At 41.5% G+C, this 27,511-nt stretch overlaps 1 protein-coding gene across 1 annotated transcript in view; it reads right to left on the reverse strand.

Moving 5' to 3' along the window:
• Positions 1-27,511, reverse strand: part of TM9SF2 (transmembrane 9 superfamily member 2) — a 72,462-nt gene that overhangs the window by 31,154 nt on the left and 13,797 nt on the right. Inside the window, exons 2-5 of the mRNA XM_011993795.1 lie at positions 23,655-23,722; positions 20,917-21,010; positions 11,668-11,795; positions 72-201 (exon numbers count right to left, since the gene is read on the reverse strand). Of these exons, the coding sequence (XP_011849185.1) occupies positions 72-201; positions 11,668-11,795; positions 20,917-21,010; positions 23,655-23,722 (420 nt within the window). The remainder of the gene's footprint in view (positions 1-71; positions 202-11,667; positions 11,796-20,916; positions 21,011-23,654; positions 23,723-27,511) is intronic.

The raw sequence follows: 27,511 nt of genomic DNA on the forward strand, positions 1-27,511 counted from the left end.
TTGTCCAGGTAAAGACTGAATTCTGTCAAAAGCCATGTTTTAAAAAGCAGCAGAGTTTATCATGAACTTACATTAATAACACAGGCATCTTTTGCATGGCCTTTATCTGTAATGTAACAGCCAATAGGAAATCCAGGATTACAGAACCTCTGACCATCTTCAACATCGTAACACCATGTTACAGGCATATTATCCACAATCCTACACATGGAAAGAAGAGTTAAGTTAGAAAAGAACCCACCAAACATGACTAAGAATTACTGCCCAAATCAGTGTCATCACTTTGTAAAATTTAAATGTGTAAATGCCTTAAGATTCCAAAAACCACACAGAATGTTAACGAAATGTGCTATTTCATAAGCAGTAACAATATGCCAGTATCTGATACACTGCAGTGATGGAAAAAACTACAGGCTGGTCAGAGTGCAGTGGTGTTTACAACTAATTGATCACAACCAAGTATAGATTACTTTGCTCCTTCTCTACTCGCACTGCTTCATCTGACTAGCCGGAAAAAAACAAAAAACAAACAAACAAAAAAAACCAACCTTTATAGCTTTTTTGAAAGGATAATGGTACGTAGGAAAGAGTTTTATAAACTAATTTATTGTAATTGCTAATTTAACAGTACTATTTAGACACTTCACTGTAATTTACCTTTAGCAGAACACTCACAGCTCTAAATAGGTACACAAAGCAATATATCTAGTTCCTCAGGAACAGTTTATTAAACAGTAAAGAAGGAAATGTCTCTTATTACTCAGGTAATTCAATAAAAAAGGAATACAATTGCAAGATACAGGAAAATATTAAACTAAAGGGCCAGGAAGAAAAGTGAAAGTTATACAAAAAAATTCTGTGAAAACTATAAATCCAAGTTATTTCTAAAAGAAATACTGCTACAAAGCTAGCGAACCCAATCTTTCAAGTTCTATAGTGAAAAAGGACTTAAATGATAAAAGCGGAAAATAAAGTTCTGTAGCACCGTATAACTACATTATAGTCCGAGCATGTGGCCCCCTGTGCCCAGAGTACACTGCGGGATACAAATAAAAAAACTACTCAAAATATAGCAGCTATCTTACAGTCATAAGACGACACTCCAGGGCGTGTTTTATTTGTTAATTAATGTGTGCCTTAGGAAGTCAAATTATGATTCTATATTCACCCAAGGTGTACCTTAATGACCTAATAAAACATGTCTCGTCACCTTTAAATGCGATTTAATAGTACCCAGTTTACAAAATTTTAGAATCACCTATGCTATTAAACTGCTTATTATTATAATCAGCAGGCTAGTAGTTCCAATGAAAAGACTATAAAATATTAGAAGTATAAATGCATCGTTATATAAAATAAATAATTCAGACTTTCCGGAAGCTTAAAGAATCAGTTAATTGCTTTAATTTTTTAGATAGAGATGAAGTTCAATTAATGAATATATACTAGCAATATACAGTATCTTCATGCTACCATATCGGAGGGAAAGTACTACATAAAAATTATAGTGCTAGTTACAAAATGAGAAATTAAGGGGCAATTTAGGTTTTATAAAAGCCAACATCCTAAATATATAATTTATATAATACCTTGACATAATAGCTTTTTCTGGTAATAGGAAGCATTAAAAAAAAAAATCCCTTTGAAATAAATTTAAGAAAACTTAAAGAATATCTTTTTTTTCCCCCTGAGACAGGGTCTTGCTCTGTCACCCAGGCTGGAGTGCAGTAGCATGATCATGGCTCTCTGCAGCCTCAACTTCCCAGGCTCAAGTGATCCTCCCATCTCTGCCTCCCGAGTAGCTGGGACTACAGGTGCATGCCATCATACCTGGCTAATTTTTAAAATTTTATTGTAGAGCTGGGGTTTTACTATGTTGCCAGGGTTGGTCTCGAACTCCTGGGCTCAATGGTCCTCCTACCCTGGTCTCCCAAAGTGCTGGAATTACAGGTGTGAGCCACCATGCCCGGCCAAAGAATATGATTTTCAATTACTGTCTTCCTAAGTTAATGAATAGTATTTATTTAAATTTCTAATATCAAAAAAATTAAAACTCTTATTTCCTATCTGACAGACTGAAAAATGGGAAGAAGACTCGCAAGGATAAAGGCTGAATGACTCCCAACTTTTTATTATGAAGAACTCCTTTCCTTTACTTCCAAGTCTGCCCTCCAAGGACCCCATCTGAAACAGTTCTACCAATCAAACTTCATTTAGTAATAACTTGTTTTTCCAATAAATTAATTCCGAAAGTTACTAATCAGAATAACCCATATTGTCACAATGCACTCAGAAAATTACAGCCTAAAGCAAAGAAACTTGGCATTTAACAAGTTGGCATTTCTTTTTTTTTTTTTTTTTAGTTGCAAGATTTAAGAGTGAAGACAGAAGCTCCCATACAAAGGGAGGGGACCCAAAGAGGGTAGCCGTTGCTGGCTCGAATACCTGGGTTTATATCCCGATCGTTGTCCCTCCCACTGTGCTCTCAGGCGATAGATGATTGGCTATTTCTTTACCTCCTGTTTTTGCCTAATTAGCATTTTAGTGAGCTCTCTTTACTACCTGATTGGTCAGGTGTGAGCTAAGTTGCAAGTCCCATGTTTAAAGGTGGATACGGTCACCTTCCCAGCTAGGCTTAGGGATTCTTAGTTGGCCTAGGTAATCCAGCTAGTCTGTCTCTCAGTCCCTCTTAACAGGAAAACCCAAGTGCTGTTGGGGAGGTTGGCCGACGACCGCTCTAACTGCTTCCTGCTGAACTGGGGCGTAGTAGCGGTTGTGCAGTTGAGATTTCCTCAGGAGGGGTGCCTTCGATGTCATTAACATCAGAGCATGGGCTAGCAGGCCGGTCCAGGGGTCTGTGGTAGATCTTAGTCACAGACTGCATCTGGGGCTCCCTTTGAAGCACCATTTGTAGTTTTAACACTTCGATTCTGGAAGAGACAAACTTAACAAGGAGGTTAAAGATACAGGGATTGAAATGTATGGCCTGCAGTGCAGGGGATTATTTCTCTGGCACAATTCACAGGCCCTGACTATCTGCTTGATAGTTTTGAAAAGCCCTCATCCAGTAAATAATAATTTGATCATCTGATGGGTGCTATAAATGCCTAAGTGAAAGGTTTGGTGAAGGGTTTTAAGTAATTTCCTTTGGTTAGCTGCAGGCAAAAGTATTTTTCCTTCTTTGGTGGCTAGCCATCCTCAGGGGAGGAAACTACGTCCTCATGAGGTTCCCCATTCTATTTCTTGGCTTCTCAGAGGGGATTACCCCATATTAGGGGTCTTTCTATAAGCATTACTAATGGAGGGTCCTGTCTTGTGGCTCTTTCTGCTTCAAAATCTGCCTGGCAGTTCCCTTCTATTTCCCTTTCCTTTCCTTTCTGATGACCCTGGCAGTGAAAGACTGCCACCTCTTTAGGTTTCTGTACAGTCAATAATCTCCTAATGGCTTCCTGATGTTTGATAGGTGTTCCCTCGGAAGTTAGGAATTCCCTTTCTTTCCATATTGCTGCATGGACATGGAAGACTGGGCAAGCATACTTAGAGCCTGTATATATATTTACCCCTTTTCCTTCTCCTATTTCTAGCACCCGAGTGAAAGCAATTAGTTCTGCCAGCTGAGCGCTAGTTCCTGGAGTGAGGGGATTACTTTCAAGTATTCCATTATCACTGACCACTGCATACCCCGTTTTCTGAAGTCCTTTTTCTACAAAGGAACTTCCATCAATATACAAGCTGACGTTGGGATCAGTCAAGGGAACCTCTAGAAGGTCCCCTCGAGTAGCATAAGTTTGAGCAATTACTTGTTGACAGTTATGTTCTATCTTTTCTTCATTGTCTGGAAGAAATGTGGCTGGGTAAAGAGTTGCACAAGTGCGCAGTCGCAGCACTGGCCCTTCAAGTAATAGAGCCTGATATTTAAGTAAACGGTTGTCTGACAGCGACAAGTCTCCTTTAGCAGTAAGAATGCTGTTCACATCATGAGCTGTCCACACAGTAAGATCCCTTCCTTGTATTATTTTAACTGCTTCAGATACTAAGACCACTACTGCCGCCACTACCCGTAAACAATGAGGCCAACCTTTTGCCACTACATCAATTTCCTTACTTAGGTAGGCCACGGGTTGCAAGCTCATCCCTCAGATCTGTGTAAGGACTCCTAGAGCTATTCCTGTTTTTTCTGTGGCATATAAAGAAAAGTCTTGCCCTGCTGGCAAGTTTAACACTGGGGCTTGGGTTAGGGCCTTCTTTAGGGCCTGGAAAGCCGCTTCTGCTTCAGGTGTCCATCTTACTAAATGGGTATTGGCTTTCTGAGTTTCCTTAATTAGTATATATAATGGCCTGGCTATTTTGCCGTACCTGGGAATCCATATTCGGCAGAAGCCTGTTATGCCAAGGAGCCCTCTTAGTTCTTTTAGGGTTTTGGGATTAGGATAAGCCAGTATGGCCTGGATACATTCCTCACTGAGGGCCCTGGTGCCTTTGGATAATTTTAGCCCTAAGTATTTAACCTGCTGTGACCAGAGCTGAGCCTCTGGTTTGGAAACCTTGTAGCCACAGGTGGCGAGGACATTTAAGAGCGCTTGGGTGGCTTGATGGCACAAAGTTTCTGAATGGGCTGCTAAAAGTAAATCATCCACGTACCAAAGGACAAGAGTGTCCAGGTGTGAGAACTGGCTCAAGTCTTGGGCTAATGCCTGGCCAAATAGATGGGGGCTATCCCTGAACCCTTGGGGTAAGACAGTCCAGGTGAGTTGAAACGTTGGGTTCAAAGGATTTTCAAAGGCAAACAAGAATTGAGAGTCAAGATGTACAGGGATGCAGAAAAAGGCATCCTTAAGGTCCAGGACTGTAAGCCACTCTGCTTCCTCTGGTATTCGCGAAAGCAGAGTATAATGGTTAGGTACAGCTGGGTATAGAGGGACAAGGGCCTCACTGATAATCCTGAGATCTTGCACTAACCTCCACTGTCTGTTGGGTTTCTGTACTCCTAAAATTGGAGTATTGCAGGGGTTACCGAATGGTTTTACTAGGCCTTGGGCTTTTAGGTCCTTAACAATTTTTTTGGAGTACTTGTTGGGCCTTGGGTCTAAGGGAGTACTGCCTTTGGTAGGGAAAGGAGGCGGAATCCTTTAGTTTAATTTGAACAGGACGGGCATTCTTTGCTGGTCCATATTGTCCTTCTGTTGCCCAGACTTCAGAATCAATTCCTTCCTCAAGCAGGGGACAACAAACGGGTGTTCCTTCTCCTATTTTCAGGTGTATAATGGCCCCTGTTTTTGCTAGAATGTCTCTCCCTAAGAAGGGAGTGGGGCTTTCAGGCATAATTAGAAAAGCATGTGAAAAGAGTTAAAGTTCCCCAGTCACAACTTAGTGGCTGGGAGAAGCATCTAGCGACTGGCTGTCCTAGGACCCCTCAGATAGTGACAGATCTGGAGGACAGTAGTCCAGGACAGGAGAGTAAGACTAAGAACGCCGCGCCAGTGTCCAGGAGACAGTTAACCTCCTGGCCCTCAATGGTCAAGCATACCTGGGGCTCTGTGAGGGTGATGGCATGGGCTGGTGCTTGCCCTGGGCACCTTCAGTCCTGCTGGTCATTGGCTTCTGACTCAGAGGATGTTCGTCCCCTGGGGCAGTGGGCCTTGCAGTGATTTCCTTGACATAAGGGGCATGGACGAGGTGGCAGCTTATTTCTATTTGGACAATGTTTTTTAAAGTGTCCTTGTAGACCTCACTGCTATTAGGCATGCGATTTGCCCAGCGTTTCCCTGTTCCGGAGCCTCCAAAGTCTGCTTGCCTGAGGGCCATGGCTAAAGTGGTGGCCTTTTTCTTATCTCCTTTGTCTCGTTCCGTCTGCTCCTCCTGATCTCTATTATAAAAAACCGAGGTTGCCAAGTTCAGTAGGGTTTCTAAGTTTTGCTCTGGGCCTAGGGTGGACTTGAAGTTTTTTTTCTAATGTCTGCAGCTGACTGAGTGATAAACCTATCCTTTAAGATTAGTTGACCTTCAACAGAGTCAGGTGACAGAGAGGTATGCTTTCTCAAAGCCGCCCTTAATCTCTCCAGAAAGGCGGTAGGATTTTCTTCCCTTCCCTGTGTTATAGTGGACATCACTGAATAATTTAAAGGCTTCTTCACAGTTTTCCTTAGTCCTTCTAGCACACAAGTTAGCAAATGTCTGCGGCACCAATCTCCATGTTCTGATTCTGTGTCCCAATGAGGGTCTACACTGGGAACTGCCTGCTGGCCTGTGGTGAATTTATTCTCTTTCCTCTGTTGTCATTCTATCTCTGAGATACCAGAGATCGCCAAACTCTCAGGCTGCAGTTATGGCAGCACTTCTCTCATTTGGGGTTAGTGTCTGATTTAGCAGTAATATAGTATCTCTCCATGTCAGATCAAAGGACTGTCCTAACTCTTGTAAAACATCAATATAGCCATCAGGGTTATCTAAGAATTCACCTAGGTCTATTTTAATTTGCTTTAAATCTGAGAGAGAAAAAGGTACATCCACTCTGGCTGGGCCGAATTCTCCTCCTCCCACTGCTTGGAGGGGGCATCATCGGGGAATATTTGCACTCTCTGGTTCATTGTCTATATCTCCTTTTGGATCGTCTGGGTTGAAGGCGGGGTCCTTATTAGTTGGGGAAGGAGTTGGGCAGGGTGCCGGGGTAGGGAGGTAGAGTCTGAGGGCTTCCTGCCGGGCATAAATCACACTTTTTACAAAATTGCGAGTTGTCTTAGTGAAAAGCAACTTTGTACAGATGGCACTTCACTCCACTTGCCTTCTTTTCTACAAAAGAGGTCTAGCTGTAAGACGGTGTTACAATTTATACTTCCCTCAGGAGGCCAGGTTTCTCCCCCTTGAAGAAGATATCGTGGCCAGGAGGTACTGCAGAAGAATATAAGTCATTTCTTTCTTAGCGTCTGAGGGTCAAATTGGTCCCAATTCTCCAGAACACATCTTAGGGGCATTTCTGCCTTGGGGAGAAGGTTTCCCATCGCTTTGGAGGTCCCTTCATGGTTGCCAAATGTTAGCAGAGGGTCCTCGCTCCCAGAGCTCCCAAGATGGTGGCGGGCCGCTTCCAAGATGGTGGCAAACCCCTCATGTTCTCTGACCTGGGGTTCTTGGCCTCACAGATTCCAAGGAATGGAATCTTGGGCCATGTGGTGAGTGTTACAGCTCTATTAGAAGCCGGGGGTCACAGAAGAGAACCGTGGAACCCAGTGACTAGTGTTCAGCTCGATTAGGACGAACCCGGGCACTTAGCCGCGCAGGAACAATGGTAAGCCTTTAGCCCGATCGGGAGCTGCAATGGGCGCCTTGCTGAATCAGGAGCACAGCAGACACCCTGCCGGATCCGGAGGGACGGAAGTCAGCGGCAGGTCTGCGACGGCGGCAAACAGCAGTGGTGGACGGTGAGCAAAAGCTCAGCTTGAGCCGTAACAAAGAGGGACCAGAAGAGAGTGCAGTTGCAAGATTTAAGAGTGAAAACAGAGCTCCCATACAAAGGGAGGGGACCCAAAGAAGGTAGCCCACAAGTTGGCATTTCTATGTAGTTTTAACGTGAGTACATTAATACTATTCAATAGGATTCTGAATTTCTGAAAACAGCACATCATTCTCCTTTGCTAACTTGGTGGGATCTGGGATTGGAACTCACTAAAGTATCTTCAAGACCCCTTTATAATTCAATAAGCTATAGTTCAGTAGTTCAATGATACTAAAAAATGGTATGTACTCTGAACTAGTTAATTATACTTTTATAAATAAAATGTCATCAAGATTTGGAAACTCAGGCAAGAAGTATAATCACAAACCACAAAGAGCACAGCTGAAGAAAGTTTTAAGTGTCTGGTGCTGGTATCAAAGCAATAGTTTCAGGAATCATGAAGTAGCTTAGCAGCTACTGACACAGTAAGCCAAAAAGATCTTCAAAATATGTTCTAAAGCCCCAAATAAGAATTAAAAAGCATGGCCGGGAGTGGCGGCTCGCTCCTGTAATCCCAGCACTTTGGGAGGCCAAGGTGGGTAGATCAAGAGGTGAGGAGTTCGAAAGCAGCCTGGCCAACATAGTGAAACCCCATCTCTACTAAAAATACAAAACTTAGCCAGGCATGGTGGCAGACGCCTGTAATCCCAGCTACTCAGGATGCTGAGACAGGAGAATCACTCGAACCAGGGAGGCTGAGGTTGCAGTGAGCCGAGATTGTGCCACTGCACTCCAGCCTGGGCAACAGAGCGAGACTCTGTCTCAACAACAACAACAAAAATTTAAAAAATAAAAAGTATTCGTCAACTTATATAAGAAACTATTAACTGTTCTATATAGTGAGAATAATAAACTAGAGCACGGTTCCAATGTCATGGGGGAGAAATTATGATTGATTCATGCAGTGAATTGCGAAATTATGAAAAAGACGGAGGAGGTTATAGATTTACAAGGTTACCTCACCTCAAAAAAGTCCATAATATTTTCTTAAATGAGGAAGTTGTAGAATAATGTGTACAATAATATTGTAGCTGCATTATTGTAAACAGGACACACCCATTTCTATACCTCCATATGCATAGTAAATTAGAAACACACATGAGAAATAATAGTGTTAGTTCTGTAGAAGAGAAATGAAAATGGGAGTGACAGAAGACTTACTTTTACTTAATATTTTCTTGTACTGCTTGTGTTTTTTCATTGGCATATATAGCTTTATGATTTAGAAAATGATTATGCTCTCCCCAACATGTCTTAGTGCAAAGTATAAAATAAAATGTGCTACATTCACAATCAAACTCCATAGTAGAATACTATACATTACCATGGGTACATGATTTTATGTGTCAACTCTACTGTCTATGCTTAAAATCAAGTTATACAGTAAAATCTTTCTGAAATAGGTCATGGACATAATATACTCAAATAATGGTTTCAATAAATTAATCAATGTGAATCAACATTTTCCAAATGTATACTGAACTGATTTAAGTGTTACACTTAAAATCATCGACTTTTCTGATTCAACTGCAAAATCATTATTTACCAGCACTTTTCCAAGTTAATTTTTTAAAGCAGAATAGTTTAAGTTTGCCATTGATACACTGATTACAAATCGTTCAGTAAATTTTACTAATGCTTTCTTAATTTGTACACTATTTTATCTATTCTTGCTATTAAGCATCTTGGCATTATAATGAAATCTTTGTTAACTGCATCATAAATTAGTCAAAAATATCTCTAAGTACTTTCCTGTGAGGAGACTACTAAAGAAGAACTGCTTCTATTACCTTCAGCAGCAAGACTAAACAGTATTCTTTGGTTTAAGCGATTCTCCTGCCTCAGCCTCCCAAGTAGCTGGGATTACAGGAGCCTGCCACCACATCTGGCTAATTTTTGTATTTTTAGTAGAGATGGGGTTTCACCATGTTGGCCAGGCTGGTCTTGAACTCCTGGCCTCAGGTGATCTGCCCACCTCGGCCTCCCAAAGTGCTGGGATTATAGGCATGAGCCACAGCGCTGGGCTCACTAAACAGTATTTTAAGCACAGAGGGTAGAAGAAAGAGCTAAAAAATCACCCACATAGCTTAAGAGTCATTCTTTCAGTCAACAAACTGATAGCTATTGCAGTAAATGTAGGTGGACAGAGCTAATAGGAGAAGAACTGAGGTTTAAATATTATTTAGAAGATTACAAAGAAAAACAACAAGGAAAATTTCAATTACTTATGAAAAAGTAAACATATCCCAAGTTGATATGCAATTGATACGCATTGATCTAGCAAATAAGCAGTATTCCTATGGTAGTTTAGGGGGAAAAAGCTCTTCATTTACCAGAAACCAAAGAAATGGGGAGACAAAAGAGGTTTTAAAGTGTCTGTTTGCACTGAGGGTCAGATGAGAAAGAAGCTGACACAAGCATAACAGGCAGGTTTCTAACAGCACTGTCTCCTTCCTTCCAACAGAGCCCTAGTAGCCTACAGGGAACTCATTCTTATGGGGTTCAGGTAGATGTTACCCAGGTCTGGCCAGTCAGAACGAATCCTTTCCATCACAGACTAGTTCATGGCTGTGCACAGGACCCAGGGTTCCATGCGTATGGGGGTTGGGTGGGGTGGAGAAGGAGGAAAACTGAAGGGTAGGAGGGAATGTGAGGCCACAGGACCCGGTCAGGTTCATAACCTCACTGGCGTGAACAAACGATGTGATCTAATATACCGACAGGACAAACGTCCAAAAGGAAGTGCGGGAAGACAGCCCTCCCGCTTGCCACTAAAAGCATCTTACACTTTCTGGAAGAGGCAAAGCATATGTAAACTATGACCCCATAGAATATAGGCATTTCCCAACAAAATTACTCAGAAGAATAGTAATGGTTATACTTCAAATGTTGGATTTTGAAAGTCTTTAAAAATATTCTATGTTTGACTGGGTGCAGTGGCTCACACCTATAATTCCAGCACTTTGGGAGGCTGAGAGGGGTGGATCTCTTAAGTTCAGGAGTTCGAGGCCAGCTTGGCCAACATGGTAAAACTCTATCTCTACTAAAAATACAAAAATTAGCCAGGCGTGGTGGCAGGTACCTATAATCCCAGCTACTCAGGAGGCTAAAGTGCAAGAATCACTTGACCCCGGGAGACAGAGGTTGCAGTGAGCCAAGATCACGCCACAGAGCTCCAGCCTGGGGAACAGTGTGAGACTCCGTCTCAAAAAAAAAAAAAAATTCTATGTTTGAATATTGTATAATAAGTACATACCACTTTGGAAGGAAAAACAAGACAGTTTTTAATGCTTTTTGATTCTGATACAAACTGGCACAGAATTTGTTAATGTTATGTCATGTTTACAAAATAAAAGGCTAAGCAAAATGTAAGCATTTTAATTGAAGTTGATGCTATTTATCAAACAAAAGTTAAGTTTTGTTTTCCTGTGATTTTTTTCATAGCCCACAAGTATAAAAGAATGTTTTCACCGGAAGACTGACCCAGGCCCTTTTCCCCAAAGCATAATATGCTACTGCTCACTATTCAGGCAGACTTCGTTTTATTGCCCTTCACTTTATTGTGCTTTGCAGATATGGTGTTTTTTAGAAACTGAAGGTTTGTGGCATCCATGCATTGAGCAAATCTATCAGTGCTATTTTTTCAACAGCATGTGTTCACCTCATGTCTTTGTGTCAGCCTTTTTTTTTTTTAGTAATAATGTATTTTTAATTAAGGTACTTACAGAGTTGTTTTACACATCATGTTATTGCACACTTTAAATAGACTATACGTAGTATAAACATAACTTTTATATGCACTGGGAAACCAAAAAACTTTATGTGACTCACTTTATTGTGATATTTGCTTTACTGCAGTGGAATGGAACTGAACCTCAGTATCCCCAAGGTATGTCTGTATGTGAATAAAAATAACTACTCTATGTACCAGATCTGTGTACCAAAAGAAGTACCAGATACTACAGTAATCTAAACATGGTTAAAAGATAATTCTTTAAATGATGTTGTCATCTTTAATCAACAGTCACTACATCAAACTACGACCACTAGTAACAAAAAGAGGAAATCAATTAATTTGCTATATTTTACACAATCTTACAAGTAAGTTATACAGTCAATGCAACAAAGATTTCATATGGAAAGGATAAACCCCAAAATCAAAAATATTCATGCCTTACCAGTGATGCTGATAATTCAATAACATGCTTTTTTTCAAGAATTCTAACTTTTGTTTGTCTTCAGCTTTCTCTGTATGGTATGTTTTTGTACAAACAAGCTTACAGGTCTCCTCCTTATTAAACGTAAACTGTATTAAAAGGAAGTGGAAAGCAAATTCAGAAAAAATATCCAGGTTCTTCATATCAATATCACAAACACAGTAAAAATGCTAGCCCCATTAAATTACTTAGTGGATTAATATTGGTAATAAATAAATTTTTAAATTCCTCATAGCTCAATCAGATGTAAATATTACTCCTATTGTGTTTCTCTAAAGACTTGTCATCAAGTTTTCCTTTGATACGTTCTTTTTGGTAATATCAGTCGACTTACCTTTTAAACGTAAGTTAGTTCTAGAAGAGAAAAAAAAAATCCCATGTAGAACAAAAATGGAACTTTAGTCTCTCCTAGTAATATCCCATGGTCATGTCTTAGGAATTCTGGAGTTGATGGCTTTCTAGTAACAAGCAAATTTTTATGTTCAAATAATCAATAGATGTTAAGTGCCCTCCTTAAGTGTCAGGTGATAGAGATTCAGCAGTGAACAAGATGGCATGTGATAATATAAGAAAAAGTGACATTCAGATGTCTAAAATCAAGGTAAACATGACTCCAGAAGGCTGAAATTTACCAACTATACAACCAGCCGTAATTGTATCTTTTAATAAATTCAAACTTTATTACATAAGGTGGTAAAAAAAAATGGCATGGTTCACTTCTACGCAGCCCACTCTTTGTATGTATGTATTTAGTAACATCCCTAAAGCAGGTGCAGTGAAGCAGCTAAGTGAATGTTTAAGCACAGTCCACTGCTGCCACCTGTCAGCCAATGCTTTCATTCTGTCTGCATTGCTATTTCCAATACAGCCGTATTTGTACCGCTAGTTGATATTTTAAACCTTATGTGAACCTTAAAGATTCATTCCTAAAAAGTGAAAAATAGAAAACAAAAGTATACATACTAAGGAATCAGAAGCACAGGTACCAAACTTAAAATAAGTTAAGCAGAGAGAGACAGTATTACACCAAAATGGCAAATCTGACACCTCAATCCAGCGCTCACTTCGTTAGGTGAGTCAACCTGTGTGTTCAATTGTGAAGGAAATAGCAAGACTAAGGTGACATTTAAAGTAGTAATAGGTTAACATCTGTTTAGTGCTTCCTGTGTTCCATATACTTTGTATATATCAAGCCTCATGTAATCCTCCAAACAATGCTTATCCATCTTTTACAGAGGAGAAAACCGGAGCACCAAGTCACACAACTGAGCGTCGGCATAGCCAGGATCTCAGCCAAGCGAGTTGAGCTCCGGAGAAAATGCTCTTCAGCACAACACCCTACAGCCTCTCCCTGTCATGTGTTTAGTCGGGAATTTTATAATATTTTAAATCATGTTTGGTTATGGATGGAATTGTACTTTATGTTTTGTTAAGGATTTTTAAATATTCTTAGCTCCCAAGGGAAACAAATCCTCCTTATAACACACAAGCACAGCACCGTTCTGTTTCTATTTGGGCAAACGTGGGATTATAATTTTTCCTGGATTATTTCGGTGAGGATTTAAAATTCTCCTTGGAATAGTTCTGAAAATCAAAGGCTTTATCAATCTAGAGTCAGACCTGGGTACAGGTCAGCTCCATCTTGTTAGGAGGCCAGGGAAAGCTGCGTAACCCTGCCTCAGCTTCCGTTAACTTATGTGTAAAATGGGAGCAGGACCTGCCTTGCAGGGTTGTCAGATACAGAAATGTGTGTGCAAAACACGTAGCATGCTGACTGATGAAAACAGGTATTCACTAAACAACAGTTACTGTTACGTATCTCACCACCAGCTTTTAGCAAGTAGCAGAAAAATTATATCGAAGTCCATATCTGAGGGAAATCATGTCAGGCTGCACACTCCTGGCAAGACTTCTCCCCCATGCAGCCTGAGACCATCAGGACTGATGTGGTTTGGCTTGGTGTCCCCACCCAAATCTCATCTCCAATTGTGATCTGAATTGTAACCCCCACGTGTTGGGGGACGGACCTGTGGGAGGTGATTCGATCATGGGGGTGGTCCCCCATGCTGTTCTTGGGATAGTAAGTTCTCATAAGATCTGATGGTTTTATAAGGGTCTTTGCCTGCTTCATTCTGCACTTCTCTTTTCTGCCACCATGTGAAGAAGGACATGGTTGCTTCCCTTTCTGCCATGATTGTTTTCCTGAGGCCTCCCCAGTCATGTGGAACTATGAGTCAACTGAACCACTTTTCTTTACAAGTTACCCAGTTTGGTATTTCTGCATAGCAGCATGAGAATGGACTACTGCCCATTAGGACTAATGGGCAGGACTCATTATGCCATGGGTATCCTTGCTCTGGCAAGGATAACCCCATTATGCCCTTTACCCCTCTGAATATTAGTCACCACCAGAAGTCCAGGATTTCCATGTCATCCTTCCATTCTCACATTTGAATCCCAAAATGGATCCCCACCCCAACTGCTTAAACCCTTCCACTATACCCTGAAACTCATGTGTCACCAGTAGAATACTGGTGCCTGTTCTGATGGAAACCTGGCTGTCCCTGAGGGACGCTGCCTCACTGGAGTCTTGCCAGTGGTGCCTGTTTTCTCTCATAGGCCCCAGCACTGGGCCAGACCATTCTCCCTCCTCTAGAAACCTCTAGCTTTGACTCCCATGTGATCAGACCACACCGCCCCTACTCCTTCCTGTTCTTGTCATCTACCAACCCCAGGTCACCGGCCCTCAGCTCCAGACACACTGTCACTCCAACACTCCTCCTGGCTCCTGATTCTTGGTGATTACAACATTTATATAAATGATCCTTGAAAACAATGACCTTTTGATCCTCTGCCCTCTCCTCCAGCAACTCTGGTCTTCATCCTATTTCAAAGGACTCGCTCCTCTGGTCGCACTTCACCCTGCCTTTAACAATGACAGGAGTCCCTGCCGTTATCTTCATTTCAAGCTTCCTAGTGTCAAACCACCTCCTCCCACTGTTCCAACTCACTGGCTTAAATGTTCCTCACCTCCAACAAGCTCTGGATGCCACTTGAATCGACAGATCCTACAGTCTTTTCACTGTCTCTTACTCCTTTTGTGGCCTTACATGCCCCCTGTGCAAGCTCAAACTCCAAGCTCAACAGTATCTCCATCTTTCATAACATCCAAGGATGTCCTCACATCCTGTGTTCTCTCACTTTTTTGGTACTCACTTGTTAAAACCACAAACCTGGTTAAATCCAACTCATAGCAGCACAGCTGGAGATAGCTGGAGATACATAAGTAAGCACGCTGGCTGCTGTTACTTCAAACCATCAGCTGGCCAGAGGGTCCCTGATGCAGCCTAGCAGCTGCTCCACACTCCTTCTCTATTCGCTCTCCTGGATCCTACTTGACTGCTGCCTCCCTCCTCACTCACAGGTGGGGTGGCCATGCTGCCTACTTCACTAAGGAATCAGGAGCAATTGCCACATTTACCTCCAAGCATCACACCCCATGTCTCTGCCTTCCCTCCAGTTACCACGGATGAACGAGCTCACTGAGGCCAACCTTTCCACCAGCACACTGGGTCCCATCCCTTCTTCCCAGAGCAAGGACACCCATGGCAATCCTTCCATCTCCTAAAACATCATTTTTCGTATATCTACTGATCATACTCATCCACATACATGCCTTGCTTAAAGATCCATCACAAGTCCTCTTTGGGGCGGGTACCTTGGCTCACACCTGTAATCCCAGCACTTTGGGAGGCCAAGATGGGCAGATCACCCAAGGTGGGGAGTTTGAGACCAGCCTGGTCAACATGGCGAAACCCTGTCCCTACTAAAAATACAAAAATTAACTAGGTGTGGTGGCAGGCACCTGTAATCCCAGCTGCTCAGGAGGCTAAGGCAAGAGAAACACTGGAGCTGGGAGGTGAAGGTTGCAGTGAGCTGAGACTGCATCACTGCACTCCAGCCTGGACAACAGAGTAAGACTCTGTCTCCAAACAAACAAACAAAAACAGTCCTCTTTGAGCCATGCCATCCTCCAGCTACCACTCTTTTTCTCACTGCCAGTAAAATAAAAGTCCTCAAGACAGTTGTAGATGTGCCCACCTGCAACTGGCCTTTCCGTTCTCTCTCCACCCGGCTATTCTACCACGGCTGCTTTCTCATCAGTGACCTCCACATTGAAGGTTAAACCCAAGGTCAATCATCCGTCCTCATCTCACCTGACCCATCAGTGACAAATCAACCAATCCCTCCTCCTGGAAACACTTTCTTGCCTTGGCCTCCAGGGACCACAATCTCCCTGTTACCCTTCTTTCTCATCAATGGCTCCTTCTCAGTGTCCTTTGCTAGACTCTCGCCATCCTCCTGACCTATAACACCAGGTGCTCCAAGGGTCTGAGCCTCATGCCTGTAATTCCAGCACTTTGGGAGGCTGAGAGGGGTGGATGTCTTAAGGTCAGGAGTTCGAGACCAGCCTGACCAACATGGTAAAATCCCACTCCTACTAAAAATACAATACCAGGAGCCCTTGGGGCGCCTGGTGTTACAGGTCAGAAGAGCGCCTCTTTGAATCTTGTCTCCTTCATCTATACCCACTCCCTTGGGGATCTCTTCAATTCCATGACTGTAAATACCATCTATACACAGATGATTCTCAAATATATACTGTGTATATCCAGGATGAAGCCCTCCTCCAAACTCCAGAAGCATGTATTTGGCTGTTTATTCAACATCTCTGCTTGGACACCTAATAAACACCTCTCACTTGCCACGTCCAAAACTAACTCTTCCCCATTCCCCAACCTGGCTCTTCCCACACTGTCCCATCTTAGAAAATAGAAACTCCACACTCCGCATCCCATCCCTTGGCAAATTCTGTTGGCCACCTTCAAAACAAAGGCAGATTCAGAGATTCTGACCTCTTTCCCACCTCCTCACCCCTCCCGAGACAGATCATATCTAAATGAGGGAGAAGGCCTCCTACTGGTCTCCTGGCTTCTCCCCTCGCATCCCCATGGTCCATTCTCAGTACAGCAGCCAGGGTGACCCTGGTAAAATCGAAGCCTACTCAAAACCCTCCAGTGTTAGCTAACCATCTTGCTCAGATGTAAAGGCCAATCCTTAGAGTGGCCTCTGAGTCATTCTATAATGTGGTCCTGTTACTTCTCTGTGCTCATTGCCTAATATGCTCTATCTTGCTCGCCTGCTCAAGTTGCACACCTTGGGGCCTCTCTTCAGCTAGAACACCTCCCCTTCATATTCACGTAGCTCACTCCCTTACTTGCTTCAGGTCTTTGCTCAAATGTCACCTTCTCGGTAAGGCTTTTTAAATTTAAGATTTTAAATTCACCTTTGCAGTAAGCCTATTTAAAATTAGAAATTCCCCCACACCTTCCCAGATTTATTTTCAATAGTTCTTTCATCAGTAATTGAAACATATATTCTGGTAACTTATTTTGTCTCCTTCTCCCCATCAGCATAAAAGATCCATGAGGACGGAGATTTTTGTTCAGCTCACTGCTGTATCCCATCACAGTGCCTGGCACATGAAAGGTATGGAGCAAATATGTTAACTGAGTTACTGAATATGAGTGCTTAGATCTCAGATGAGATTTTATGGTCCTCTGAAATGTGGTTCCAGCTTCACGTAATACACACAGTGTCTTGCACTGTTGTTTTCCTGACCTAAACAGAAGTCAAATATAAAAGATGGCAAAGCAGACTGGGATTTTATTTTGTTGCTGGTTGTTACCTCAGTTTTTATGGCAGATCTAAAATAAGATAAAGCTGGGTATAGTGGCTCACACCTATAATCCCAGAACTTTGGGTGGTTAAGGCAGGAGGACTGCTTGAGCCCAGGAGTTCTAAACCAGCCTGGGCAACATAGTGAGACCCTGTCTCTCCAAAAAATAAAAATTACCTGGGCATGGTGGGCATACCTGTAGTCCCAGCTACTCAGGAGGCTGAGGTGAGAGGATTTATTGAGCCTGGGAGTTTAAGGCTGCAGTGAGCTGTGGCCCAGCCCAGGCCACAGAGTGAGACAAGAAAGAAAGACAAGAAAGAAAGAAGAGAGAGAGAGAGAGAGAGAGAGAGAGAGAGAGAGAGACAGAGACAGAGACAGAGACAGAGACAGAGAGACAGAGAGAAATCCTTGAAAATAAAGAACAAATAGTGAAATGAAAAACACTAGTCAATACATTTATGGCTGGCTTGGAAAAAAATCTTCTGAGTCCCACGTTTCTATTTACCTACACCTTGGCCTTAAAACGTGCCTGCTCTGCCCCTTTAAACTTGAGGCTTAGAGAATGTGTTTTAGTACAGATACTGATGCTAAAACATTCCACGAGACTCAGGGAAAATGTTGTGTGCACATCTTTCTCCATTCTAAAGCTCTCCTTTTATTCTATTTAACCTCAACTTCTGCAACAAAGGATTAAATCTGAAAAGTCCTAGGCCCCCAAAAGGGTCCTGTGTATGAGCAAGGAACAGTCCTTGCACAGAAACCGAAATGTGCCCAATGACGTCCTATTAAGGGGAGTAACCTGCCTTCAAAGTCTGCCCCAAGGGACAACACCTCTCCATGGTTTGAACATTTTGCTGGGTTTCCCTCTGTTTCCTGCTAGGGACTCCTGCTGTCTTCCCAGTTCTCTAAGGGCATTACTGATGTTCTTTCCACCCATCATTTCTCAAGGCCAAGACACAACTAAATAGAGAGATGGGGCTGAGAGGCTACTGGAGTATTTAAGATTGTAAAATTTAATAAGCATGCCTGAAAACAGCCATCTGCTATAAGAAGAATGCAATACCATTCAAAGTAATCTTCCAAACATTCCAAGAGGGAGGTGGTGTTTCACAAGTTACATGCCTGCCCTGCTCAATGGCACCAGGTCCATACACTTTGAGTTCCTTCCTCCCCAGTGACTTCATCCCATTAGGGCCTTCGCATCTACTGTGTTTAGGAAACTTTAAAAGTTACTGGCAATTTTAGGGTAGACAATTTCAGATTAGAATATTTGAAAGGGGGCCAGGTATAGTAGCTCATGCCTGTAATCCCAGCACTTTGTGAGGTCGATACAGGCAGATCATCTGAGGTCGGGAGTTTGAGACTAGCTTGGCCAACATGGCAAAACCCCATCCCTACAAAAAATACAAAAATTTGCTGGGCATAGTGGCACACGCCTGTAATTTCAGCTACTTGGGAGGCTGAGGCAGGAGAATCACTTGAACCCAGGAGGTAGAGGTTGCAGTGAGCTGAGATCGTGCCAGTGCACTCCAGCCTGGGCAATAGAGTGAGATTCTGTCTCAAAAAAAAAAAAAAAAAAAGTATTTGAAAGGCATCAGGTGGTGGCTCACATCTATGTCTATAATTCCAACCCTTTGGGAGGCTGAGGCAAAAGGATTGCTTGAAGCCAGAAGTTCTGGACAAGCCTGGGCAACAGAGTGAGACTTTGTCTTGATAAAAAATTTAAAAATTGGCTGGATGTTGTGGTATGCATTTGTAGTCCTAGCCACTCAGGGGAGTGAGATAAAAGGATCACTTGAGCCTAGGAGTTTGAGGCTGCAGTGACCTATGATTGTGCCACGTCACTCCAGCCTGGGTGACAGAGCAAGGCTCCATCTCTTAAAAAAGAAAAGAAAAAAAAAAGAATATTTGAAGAGGATATATTTACGGTCAAAAACTATCAACCTGCAGTGGATTAAATCTGCACCGCGATGTCTCTTTTCCCCCAGGGCTTCACAGTGTAGATGCAGGTGCTAGAGGGAGTAAGATGGTTGGTGAGATGAACCTAGGCTTAGGGATTTGCTGGACAGATAATAAATGTTGTGCTCCATGTAACAAAATGTTGAGGGAGACAGGGGTGCCTCGTGAGAAAGCAGGGAAGGTGGATATGTATGAGGTCTAAGCCATAGCAGAGACACGAAGCCAGGAGAGGAAGCTGTCAGGCTGGGGAATAAAACCTGGAGTCAAGTTAGAGCCATTAGAACACACATTCTCATGTGGACAGATGCCCATGGTAGAGAGTTAAAGGAAAAATGCAGAGTGTGGAACATAGTATGTTAAAACAAATAAGTATATCTAATCTATTTAATATAAGCTTATAGGTGTATGAAAATTTTCAGGAAATTTTAATAACAAGCTGTGAAGCAGAACTGCACGTTTATTATTATTCTTCTGCAACATTTAATTTTTTATATGGTGATACATTATTATAATAAACTAATGTTTCTAAAAGCAAAATACCATTGTTCTTTGTACAGTAGGAGAATAGATATAAAACAAACAGGGACTATGCAATGTGGAAGGATAATAGGCTTAAAAGATAACAGATTTAAAGGCAAAAGAATTCTGAGAGATGATGAAGTACATATGCTGAAAAGAACACCTTATATTGTGCTTAGTTTGGTTTAACTGGTGTTCTAAAAATGTACCAAAGATGTTCCAAATACATTTTCAGTCATCAAAATAGAAAGGTCAGGCCAGGCGTACTGGCTCAAATCTGTAATCTCAACACTCTGGGAGGCCGAGGTGGGCAAATCACTTGAGTTCAGGAGTTTGAGACCGGCCTGACCAACACGGTGGAACCCCATCTCTACTAACAATACAAAAAAATTAGCTGGGCATGGTGCCATGCACCTATAGTCCCAGCTACTCAGGAAGCTGAGGCACGAGAACTGCTTGAACCCGGGGGGCGGAGGTTGCAGTGAGCTGAGATCTCACCACTACACTGCAGCCTGGGCAACAGAGCAAGACTCTGTCTTAAAAAAATAAAAAAAGAAAAGAAAGGTTAGCTTCCAAAAATCCCAATGCGGGAGCCCAGGAAGCATTATACGTGTTAACAGAGAGTGTCTCTAGATACTGCTGGAAAACAGAGGGAAACAGTCATAGAGCAGCTGGGACAACCCCTCATGACTGGAAGGTGGGTTTCAGGACCCTTCTGCAAAGGAGGCAGAGCGTCTGAGTCTTGCCCCTTAAGCCACCGTCTTATCTTCATAACATTAGTTGCATGAATGTTCATTAAGACAGACTTATAAATGACACATTATGAGAAGGAGAAGGATCCTTCTAACTATGATTTTAAGAAACTATTCCTAGATGAAAAAGAGAAATGAACTCCTCCTTAGCAATGATAGCTGAGTTATCTCAGTCTTTTCTTAAATAACAAAACGCAAAAGCTGTAAGTAAATAATTATTACGTAACACTAAATACAAACCTTATATGGTGAAGGTTCAATTCTTTCCCCGAATAGTACCTGACCAAGATTTTCAGATGGGCGCTTTCCTTCTGATGCTTGGCAAAAGTCAAACCTGGGAGAAGAATATTTAAATTTTTACACATAAAAGGGAACGATGAAATATCAAACATCTAGCCAATCTTGAGAGCAGATTAGGTACTGATCATTCTAGTAGCTCTAGTAGATGAGTAAGAAATCTATCCATACCCCAAGTCCTATGTAACACATCTTCCCCCATAAAAAACACCTAAAATTATGCCTTCGAATATTTTGTTTTCTAAATAACATTCTCTTATTAGAGTGCATATTACAGGATCTTTTAAATTGACTCATTATAATTTATTTTTGTTCACTCCAATAATAAAATGATTTAGATCCTTATTATCCAAACAAATTTTGCATACCTTATCTCCCTTCTATATCTAATTCAAACCTTTAATTAAAAATGATATTTCAGTAATGTATGTCAAGTCTACCTGCAGTTCTGTCTCATCTCAGTACACTGGCCAACACATCCCAACATGTGAAGTATGGCTAAACAGACTCCCTGTGAAGAGTGCTGTAGAGAAGATGTAGTCAGTCACCTATAAGATTCTCTGTGTTGTAATTCCCTTGTATTACTAATCGACTTTAATAAAGTTCTGTTTAAACATTACAGCTTAATTTCAGCTTTGCCACAGAAAATTAAAGGGCAGTTCTGTGCTCACCCTGGAATGATACAGGGAATACCTGAGATCAGTACAGTAATAGTAACAGATTACTGAGATTCCTAAAGAGGCAGGTGGATCTCTGGTGATTAAAAACAATACTGCGGCTGAAGTTCCCAAATTAAGAATCTCCATTTACTGTATATAACAGATCCACTGACTTTTCCTAAGAATACCCACAAAGATTTAAAGATGTTTAACAAAACAAAAACTAGAAAAAAATTTAAGTATCCAATAATTAAATTATAGTCTACCCATTCATGTATTTTGGGTAGACTATAAATATCTTTTCTTAGACATATTTAAGTATATTAATTCTTTAGGATAGTCTTAACTTTTTTGTGTATGCTTTTCCCCACAGCAAACTATTTTCTTTTAAAACTCTTAAATAGCAGAGAAATTAGATTCAACAAAATTTTAAGAATGGTTTTAGACCCAATATAGTATACAATGGTCAAATGAATAAAGGATATTCATGCAGCATTTTTCACAATATCAAAAAACTGGGCCAGGCACAGTGGCTCATGTCTGTAATCCCAGCACTTTGGGAGGCCAAGGTGGAAGGATCACTTGAACCCAAGAGTTTGAGACCAGGCTGGGCAACACAGTGGGATTCCATCACCACAAAAAATTAAAAAAAAAAAAAAAATTAGCCAGGCATGGTGGCAAATGCCTGTGGTCACAGCTATTCAGGAGGCTGAGATGAGAGGATCACCTAAGTCCAGGATGTTGTGGCTGCAGTGAGCCATGATGGCGCCACTGCATTCCAGCCTGGGCAACAGAGCAAGACCTTGTCTCAAAAACAAACAAACAAAAAACCTGGAAATAATCAAATGTTGGTAAACGGGAAATTAGTGAAACTAACTGTACATGAAATCTATACAATTTTTTTTTTTTTTTTTGAGACAGAGTCTCGCTCTGTCATCCAGGCTGGAGCGCCATTCTCCTGCTTCAGCCTCCCAAGTAGCTGGGACTACAGGCGCCCGCCACCACGCCCAGCTAATTTTTTGTATTTTTAGTAGAGACTGGGTTTTACCATGGTCTCGATCTCCTGACCTCGTGATCCGCCCGCCTCAGCCTCCCAAAGTGCTGGGATTACAGGCGTGAGCCACTGCACCTGGCCGGAATCTATATAATTCTAAAATAGAAATAATAACAGCCACTAAAAAGAGTGAGGTAGCTATGTATTGACATGGAAAGATGCCCACAATATATTCAATGAGAAAAACAAGGTGCCAATCCAAAATAATAGTATGGGCTAGGTGCAGTGGCTCACACCTGTAATCCCAGCACTCTGGGAGGCCGAAGTGGGTGAATCATTTGAGCCCAGGAGTTTGAGACCAGCCTGGCTAACATGGTGAAACCCGTCTCTACTAAAAATACAAAACTTAGCCAGGCGTGGTGTCATGCGCCTGTAAACCCAGCTACTTGGGAGGCTGAGGCAGGAGAATCACTTGAATGCCAGAGGCAGAGGCAGAGGTTGCAGCAAGCCAAGATCGCACCACTGCACTCCAGTCTGGGTGATACAGTGAGACTCTGTCTCAAAAACATAAAAATAAATGTAAATATAAATACTATGAATCTACTTCTGTTTAAAACAAAAATGAATAAATGTGATTATATAGATTAGACTATTCAGAGAAAAAAATGTGGAGAAGTAGACATCAAAGTAGTTATTTCTGGGAACTGATTATGTGGGACATAAAAATTTTGTTTAAAAATATGTGGAGCTATTTATAATTTTAAAATGTTAAGAAAACAAAATACCTTTTTGTTCAGTCAGATAAAAAAGGAAATTCACTGTTTAGTCAGTGCTTCTGTTGTATTACAAAGAAATATAAAACAAAGATCACATTTTTAACCACATCTTGGAAGAGTACACCTTAAAAAATATTTTCAGGCCGCGTACATTTTAAAAATGGATATCAATTTGTCCACAACTGTGAGAAAACAAAGTTCTCAATGTACAAAATCCTGAATTTTATATAAAAACCAAGCTGAAAAACTTACGCTGTGTATTCATAAGGAAGAACTGATTCCACTGAGTCAAGTCTGTTCACAAATAGTTCTATTTCGGCCTGAAAATAAGGAAACACAAAATTAGAATATAAACAACAGGACATAAAGCCTTAAGTCATGCTTAGAATTGAAAAAGAATTTGACAATGTCTGAAATGTAAAATGTTATAATTCCAGTCAACTTTAAACAATTCTCTTACAAATCCATTCACTGAGTGGATTTATATATATTTAAAATATACTAAAATAGGGCCAGGAATGGTGGCTCACACCTGTAATCTCAGCCCCTTAGGAGGCTGCGGTAGGAGATCACTTGAGGCCAGGAGTTTGTGACTAGCCTGAGCAATATAGTGAGAGCCCGTCCCTACAAAAAAGTTTTTAAATTTTTTAAAATTAGCTGGGCACAATGGCACGAGCCTGTATTCCTGGCTACTTGTGAGGCTGAGGCAGGAAGATCACTCAAGCCTAGAAGTTCAAAGTTACAGTGAGCTATGATGGCACCACTGCATTCCAGCCTGGGTGACAGAGCAAGATTCCGTCTTAAAAAATTTTTTAATAATTAATTTTAAAAATACAATAAAATAATTTTCAGAGTTGCAAATGTCTCCAATAGTTTTTAAATGCTTTCTAAATTTTCTAAAAAATTATTAAGATATTTTAACAAAAAGCATTTATCATATTAATATAGATGCTGTTTTTAAAAATCTGGTTTCCAAATTTGGTATTACACTCAGAAGCACAACAATTTTTATTTTTAAACACAATTTTTAGCATTTTCACAGCAAGCAACCAAGAAATGCTGCCAAGTTGGTTAGATATTTCTAGATTAACTATACTGGAATACAATTCCATGCACATGTGTACTCTTAAGCACACGGGGATAGACAACGACCACACGGGCTAACTTTGAAGGACCTCTTCCATTAATTTAAGAACAATGAACTACAAGGTAGTAGCAGTGAAGAAAGTGGCAATAACCAGATCAAGCTGAACATCAGGGTAGAGGGAGATAAGCTGTATCAACTTCCTGGGGAATATAGGCTAATTTTAAGCTACACTTTCCTACTGAAGCTTCCAAAATTTCTCCCAGGTGTAGCTGAAGTTCTGCAGGACCCATAACGCTGACCCACCCTCTCAAAAAAGGAGCTCAGGCTACTCATGACAGAATTTACCAGCTGAGGAAGCCAGCAAGTCATGTGTGCCCTGAAATACTTTTGGTGCTAATCAAAAATGACTAAGAGCTATTTAGCTGGGACAAGTATTTATTTTATAGAGGTAGAGCTGTATACTGCCTGTATACTAGTCATGAGGCTTCTGGGAGTGCCACAGAGCCACACTTGTCATTTTGATCTCAGTTACTAGTGCTGTCAACAATCCTCTATACTTGCTAATATCCCCCAAACCAAGACGAGATGGTTGGTGTACAATTAAAACAAATCAATAGTCCACTGCCACCAGAAAGGCAGCAAAACACAGCAGGCAAGATTACAGGTTCTGTGGCCAGACTGCCTGGGTTCAAATCCCAGTGCTATCACTTGTCTAATTGTGTGACTGTGGTCAAACTAACATGTCACTTTCCTCATGGGTGCTTTAGTTTCCTCATCTGCAAAATGAAGATAACAGTATTTCTCGGACAGGTGCGGTGGCTTATGCCTGTAACCCCCCAGCACTTTGGGAGGCCAAGGCGGATCACCCGAGGTCAGGAGTTCGACACCAGCCTGGTCAACATGGCAAAACCCCGTGTCTACTAAAAATACAAAATTAGCCAGGTGTGGTGGCACATACCTGTCATCCCAGCTACCGGGGAGGCTGGGGCAGGAGAACTGCTTGAACCCTGGAGGCAGAGGTAGCAGTGAGCCAAGATCGCGCCACTACACTCCAGCCTGGGCAACAGAGCAAGACTCCATTTCAAAAAAAAACAACAACAGTATTTCTCTCATAGGGATATGGAGATTAAATAAGTTAACATTTATAAAGTACTCCAAATAGTGCCTGACACATGAAATCTATGCATTTGTTAAAATAAAACCAAAAAAACTTAGTAATATTCAGAAGAAGGAAGTGTTCATCCACTAAAATGCTCACCCAATATTCATGCTATACAACGGAGGGCATCAGCCTTCGTATGTAATACCAAACACAGTATCACATGTGGCCCCTACACCTCTACTCAAGTGAAATTATAACTCAACAGCAACACAGCCTTCAACACAGCTAAAAAGGTAAGAGGACATGATACTATAGCATGTAGTCTATCATGTAGACTACAGCATGCTGGAATTAACACAAATACATATAACCATTGTGAAGGCAAAATTCCCATTTAATGGCTTCCTTTGCCAAAATAATTTCCACTAATTAGAAAGGGTCAACACTACTATGAAGGTAAGTCAGAATTCAAATGATCCATTTAACCTAATGAAGACTGAAAGGTCTCCAAAACACTAGTCCAGTTCCTATCTCTCGATTTCCTTCTAGGAAGGAATGCAGCTATTATACTGTATACAACTTTTCTAAGTTTTGTGTTTCAAAATCTGTACAGCACTGTCAACACATAAGCACGAAATGATTAAGCAAGACTCTGAGGCTAGGCTGCCTGGGCTTAAATGCTGCCTGACACCAGCTATGTGATTCTAGGCAAGTTTCTTCACTTCCCTGTTCCTCAACGTTCTGATCTGTAGAACAGCAGTGATAATAATCCCTACTTCAAGAAGTTTTTGAGAAGATTCAAGAGCAGCACCTGGCACAAAGTACCGTATCTACTATGACACAGCCATGCCCAGCAGAGTTTTAAGCAATGATGGAAATGTTCTTCAAATATGGTGGCCACCAGCCACATGTGGCTATTGGGCACTTGGAATGCAGTCAATGTAGCTGAAGAACTGAATTTTAAGTTGTATTTAATTAAATGCAAATAGTCCCAGGAGGCTAACGGCCTCTGTGTTAGACCAGAAACAGAAAGAACAGCACAGGAAAGAACAGCATGCTGCCCAGCACCATTTACAGTCATGTGTCACTTAACGACAGGGATGTGTTCGGAGAAACGTGTCATTAGGGGATTTTGTCATGGGACCATCACAGAGCATACCCGCACAAATCTAGATGGTGTAGCCTACTACACACCTCGGGTATATACATGGTGTGGTCCATCACATACTTAAACAACATGTGATTGTACTAAATATTGCGGGCAACTGTAACACAATGGTATTTGTATAGCTAAACACATCTAAACATAGAATAGGTACAACCAAAATGCAGTCTAAAAGGACAAAACGTTACACCTGCATAGGGCACTTACTGTGAATAGAACTTGCAAGGCTGGGAGCTGCTCTGGGTGAGTGGGCGGTGAATGAATGTGAAGGCCTAGGACATTACTGTACACAACTGTAGACTTATACACTGTACACTTAGGCTATGCTAAATTTTAAAAAAATAAGGTAATTACGCTATGATGTCACAATGGCTATGATGTCACTAGGCAATAGGAATTTTTAGCTCCATTATCATCTTATGAGACCACCGGTATGTCGTTGACCGAAACGTTATGTGGTTCATGACTGTATATAACATCTCTTCACCTATTTAACGCTTTTCCTCTAGTCACTACAATCTTTTCTTTTCCTGGAAAAACGACGCTAATTTTATTAGTCTATCTAAGAGGCTGGCAAACTTTTCCTGTAAAGGGCCAGAGAGTAACTTAGGCTTTATAGGACATTGGGTCTCTGCCACTGCTGTAGTGCAAAAGCAGTCGTAGACACTACATCCACAAGTGAGCATGGCTGTAGCCCAATAAAACTTTCACTTACAGCACTGATATTTTATTCTCATGTAATTTTCACTCATCAC

This window comes from Mandrillus leucophaeus, unplaced genomic scaffold (genome assembly GCF_000951045.1).
Source record: "Mandrillus leucophaeus isolate KB7577 unplaced genomic scaffold, Mleu.le_1.0 Scaffold434, whole genome shotgun sequence".
Taxonomy (NCBI): Eukaryota; Metazoa; Chordata; class Mammalia; order Primates; family Cercopithecidae; genus Mandrillus; species Mandrillus leucophaeus.